At 67.9% G+C, this 4,275-nt stretch overlaps 1 protein-coding gene across 1 annotated transcript; it reads left to right on the top strand.

Annotated features, from left to right (window-relative positions):
* The first annotated feature begins 1,911 nt into the window (after positions 1 to 1,911).
* Positions 1,912 to 4,008, top strand: LOC115299227 (putative serine protease 29). Its single transcript, XM_029948587.1, has 6 exons — positions 1,912 to 1,953; positions 2,042 to 2,102; positions 2,268 to 2,448; positions 2,596 to 2,873; positions 3,325 to 3,491; positions 3,591 to 4,008. The coding sequence occupies exons 2-6, from the start codon at positions 2,042 to 2,044 to the stop codon at positions 3,753 to 3,755; spliced, it is 852 nt and encodes a 283-aa protein (XP_029804447.1). The 5' UTR covers positions 1,912 to 1,953; the 3' UTR covers positions 3,756 to 4,008.
* Positions 4,009 to 4,275: the final 267 nt, after the last annotated feature.

The following is a 4,275-nucleotide window of genomic DNA, read 5'->3' as shown; positions in this document are numbered from 1 at the left end:
TATTCTCGTGGTGGAGGAAAATGAAGCTTTCTTGCTCACCAGCACACAGGCTGGCCGGCGGGGCCCTGGGAGAAGCGGGGTGGTGAGGGCCTTCCCCCCGCCCCCCAGTTCCCACGGAGACACCGGTGCCCAGACCAGCACCCTCTGCCCAGTCTTTTGCCCAACGAAGGGCTTTTGCAACCGGCCTGGGCAGCCACATCCTTCACCTACAACGATACCCCTGACCCAGGCACCTCACCACTTCTGGCCTTGACCCTCTGGCCTCGTCTTGACGGTTACATGGTCCTGGCCCCCCAGCCTTCCTCCGATCCTATCGCTGAGCCTTCTGGTGGTGGTCCGGCCCTGACCCTATCGGGGCGGCCAGGTGTCCTGCCCGGGCCTGGCAGTTTGACAGCTGAAAGCAGGACAGCCTGGGGCGATGGGCTGGGGCCGATGCCCTCGAGATAAGGGGCCCAGTCCTCCCGATGTGCTCAGAAAGCCACACAGTTGGTGCTCACTCGTGCCCCTGGGCTCCCTCCTCGTGGGCCAGGGCAGGAGGGTGCTAGGAGGGGTGGCTTGGTCCTCTCCGGGGCAGCTGCTGGCGGGCCTGGCTCTGAGTGGGGAGGCGGCCCCCATTCCAGGACTCTCTTGCCAGCCATTTCCCTGCAGGGACCCTCGTTCTCCTGCTTCTCTTCCCAGAGGCTGCAGGCCACGCCTTCTCTGAGGCCGTGGGTGTCCGGTCCCGGGGGCTGGGGCTGCTTGGGCTCCTGTTTGCCGCTGCCCATCCCCCGCACACGCTCTGCCACGCTGAGCCTGGGGCCCTCCAAGACCACGGGCCCAGGGTTCTCCACCCCAGCATGCCTCCCGGGGTCCCCTGGGCCCACTGTGTCCACTCCGTGGCCCTGTGCCCCTGTGCCCTGGACAAGCAGGGCTGGGCCACCGGCTCAGGGCCCCTACTGTGGACCTCTGTCCTTCTGTCCCCACTTGGAGGTGGCTCCAGGCCAAGGTGTGCCATCTCCCCAATCACCTCCCCCAGGTTCCTGGGGCACGGTGGCCTCGAGCCACTCCGAGTCACTGTCCCCACTGACCAGAGAGGCTTTTCTGAGCTTGGAGCTCCGGGGCCAGGGGGCTCTGACAAGCGCTCGGGGAGGTGAGACCCGGCTCGCCTGACGAGGAAGAGGGGCCGGAGGGCAGGGCGTGTGGAAGCTGGTGTGTCCACTCCGGATGGGGACCCCAGGGTGGGGGCCGGGGACTGGGGGCCCTGTCCCCGTGTGCGGGGGTCCCTCCGTGGCCCTGTAGGAAACTGTGCCTGCCCTGATGGCCAGGCCAACACGGGGAAGAGCCGTGTGTGCACTGCTGAAAGCGGGGCAGGGTGGCTGAGAACACCGTGGGCTCGGGGGCCTCCGGTGCTCGGATGAGAAGGCGGTGGGGTCAGCGGGGGTGGGGGGCCAGCACAGGAGCCCCGGTCTCCGGGTGTGTGACGGGGAATCGCCCACCCCCACCTCAGCTGATGCTCCGTGGCCTTCTCGGAGGAACAAAGACGGTCCTCCGTCTGGAAGTGCCCAAGTAGGAGCGGCGGCCTGGGCCCCGGGAGTCTGCCCACCCTGCCTGGTGTGTCTCCACGTGCCCGAGGCCAGGGCCGTGCTCAGGGCTGGGGGTGCGGAGGGGTGCTGCCTGGCCTCCAGGGGTGCGGGCGGGGAGCCTGCCCTGGGCTGGTGAGTGGCTCCGCTCCACCTGGAGAGGCAGGCGGGGCAGCCCGTCCACGTGGCTCAGGGCGCTGGGTCTCAGGTGGGGCGCGGGCGGAAGACGCGCACACAGGCGGCAGCCCCCACTGGGCTCAGCCCGACACCCAATTGCCTTTCTTCCCAGCCTCTCCCATTGGAGGGCTGACCACGCCGCCGGCCCACTTCCTGTAGCCAAAAGATAAAGGGACTCGGGGGGCCCCCAGAGCAGAGACCCACGGAGCCTGGCAAGGTAGGGCGCTGTCCCCTCTCAGGCAGCTGCGGAGGCTCCTGGGCCCCTCTGACCCGGAGCTGTCCCTCTGTGCCCTCTCCTCTTGCAGATGCTGTGGCTGTTACTTTTGGCTCTCTTCTTCTCGGGGACCTGCAGTGCGGGGACCCCAGGTGAGTCCTGACCCCCTGGGAGCCCTCCCTCCCCAGAGGCTCCTGCAACCTTGTCTCTAGTTCCAGTCCCTGGGGGGCCTCGGGGCTGGCCGTCCGTACCCGCGGGGACAGGTCGCGGCACTGAGCCCTGAAGCCCGGCCTCCCTCTACTCACGTTGCTCCCCAGGCTCCATCCCTGAGAAGGAGCTTGTGGGCATCATCGGGGGCCACAGCGCCCCCCAGGGCAGGTGGCCGTGGCAGGTCAGCCTGAGAGTCTACGTTTACCACTGGGCCTCCTGGGTGCACATCTGCGGGGGGTCCCTCATCCACCCCCGGTGGGTGCTGACCGCCGCCCACTGCATCTCCCGGTGAGTCACGCGGCGGTCCAGCTCCCTGAACCGGGGGGCGTGGAAATGGGGGGGCGGGGCTCCGCCTGGGACGGCCGAGCCCCCCGCCCCGGTGCGCAGCGGGCAGCCCTCGGAGCACCTGTCTCTGTGGCTTCTCCCGGACCCCAGGAAGGACGCCGACCCGTCAGCCTACCGCATCCACGCCGGGGACGTGTATCTGTACGGGGGGAGGACGCTGCTGAACGTGAGCCGCGTCGTCGTGCACCCCGACTACGTGCTCGCCAGTCTGGGCGCGGACGTCGCCCTGCTCCAGCTGTCGAGCTCCGTGGAGGGCACCGCGAACGTCGCGCCCGTCAGGCTCCCGGGGGCCCCGCCGGAGGCCACCGCAGAGGCCACCGCAGAGGCCGAGTGCTGGGTGACCGGCTGGGGCGTCATCAGCATGCACCGTGTGTGCGGGGCAGGGGGGGGTGGGAGGGGTTCGGGCGGGCCAGGCACTTCCCGGGCTTGGCCCTCGGAGAGGTCCCGGAGGGTGGGTGGCTGCAGCTTCTGGAAAGGAATCAGCTCCCGACACCCGCCCCCGAGTATTCCACTCGGGACCCCAGAGGCTGGAGGGTCCCTGACAGCAAAACTGAGCTCAGGACCCAATACTGTGATGAGGACATGCTGATTCTTATTTTTTTTCTAACTTAAACGAAGATCATTGGTGGGGGGACAGAAAACCTCATCCCTCCTACCCCCCATTTTCTTTCTGGTCTTTCCAAATAAAGACAGAATCCATGGTCGGAGTCTTAGGAATTTAGAGGTAGACGGGGCCCCCTGCACCCTGGGGTCCCCACGGCGGTGTTTCCACCGGGGGGCCGAGCAGCACCCCAGCCTCTGGTCACGTCTCTCCCCCAGAGTCGCTGCCGCCGCCCTACCGCCTGCAGCAGGTGAGGGTGAGCGTGGTGGACAACGGCGTGTGTGACCAGCAGTACCACAAGGCCTCTGGAGGCCACGTGGCAGACCGGAAGATCATCCAGGACGACATGCTGTGTGCGGGCAGCGAGGGCCGTGACTCCTGCTACGTGAGTCCCCCCCCCCCCCCCCCCCCCCCCCCCCCCCCCCCCCCCCCCCCCCCCCCCGCCCCAGGCCGACGGGGCTCAGGCCGCCCTCTCCTTCCTCAGGGCGACTCCGGAGGCCCTCTGGTCTGCAAGGCGAGGGGTGCTTGGCGCCTGGTGGGAGTGGTCAGCTGGGGCTACGGCTGTGCCCTGCGCGACATCCCCGGGGTCTACGCTCGCGTCCAGACGTTCGTGCCCTGGATCCAGCAGCAGATCGGGAAGTGCCTCTGACCTGGGCCCGCTGGACCCCCCTGGCTCAGCCCCAGGAGCGACCTCTTCCTCCCCCCAGCGCCTGCTGCTTCAGCCGAGGCCCCCTGGCCCTGGGCTGGGCTCCACCTCCGCTCTGGCCTCCGCAGGGTCCAGGGCCTCCCTGACTGCTGGGGGAATGAGCCGGAAGGTGCTAGGGAGGGGGGTGAGAGACCCTGGGGCAGAGGGTGCGTCACTGTGCTGTGTCACTCAGATTAAAGAGCTTGAGGAAGGACCAGAGTGCGGTCAGTCTTTGTGGAGTGGGCTGACCACGGGCAACGTGGCTTTCCGTGGGAGCGTGTCGCCAAACCCTGATGTGCAGAGGGCTGCGCTGGGGCTGGTGCCCTTCCAGGCTTGGAAAGGGAGAGAGACGACCTCAGTGTCAGCTTCACTCTGGGCCACAGCCCCTAGCTCTGTCCCCTGGCACCAGAGGCCACCCTGTGGTACCGTGGGTGGTCCCAAAGGGGATTTGTCTGAGTCCCAGGTTTTAGCCCACTTACTCATC

This window comes from Suricata suricatta, chromosome 8 (assembly GCF_006229205.1).
Source record: "Suricata suricatta isolate VVHF042 chromosome 8, meerkat_22Aug2017_6uvM2_HiC, whole genome shotgun sequence".
Taxonomy (NCBI): Eukaryota; Metazoa; Chordata; class Mammalia; order Carnivora; family Herpestidae; genus Suricata; species Suricata suricatta.
The sequence above is the reverse complement of the archived record's forward strand: the minus strand, read 5'-3'. Positions and strand labels throughout refer to the sequence as shown.

What these genes read in the sequence shown, in the direction of transcription:
- LOC115299227 (XM_029948587.1), top strand. Translation starts at nt 2,042, where the DNA reads ATGCTGTGGCTGTTACTTTTGGCTCTCTTCTTCTCGGGGACCTGCAGT. An exon ending in CTGCAGTGCGGGGACCCCAG is followed by an intron (nt 2,103 to 2,267) that starts GTGAGTCCTGAC and finishes GTTGCTCCCCAG; the next exon opens with GCTCCATCCCTGAGAAGGAG. An exon ending in GGGCGTCATCAGCATGCACC is followed by an intron (nt 2,874 to 3,324) that starts GTGTGTGCGGGG and finishes TCTCTCCCCCAG; the next exon opens with AGTCGCTGCCGCCGCCCTAC.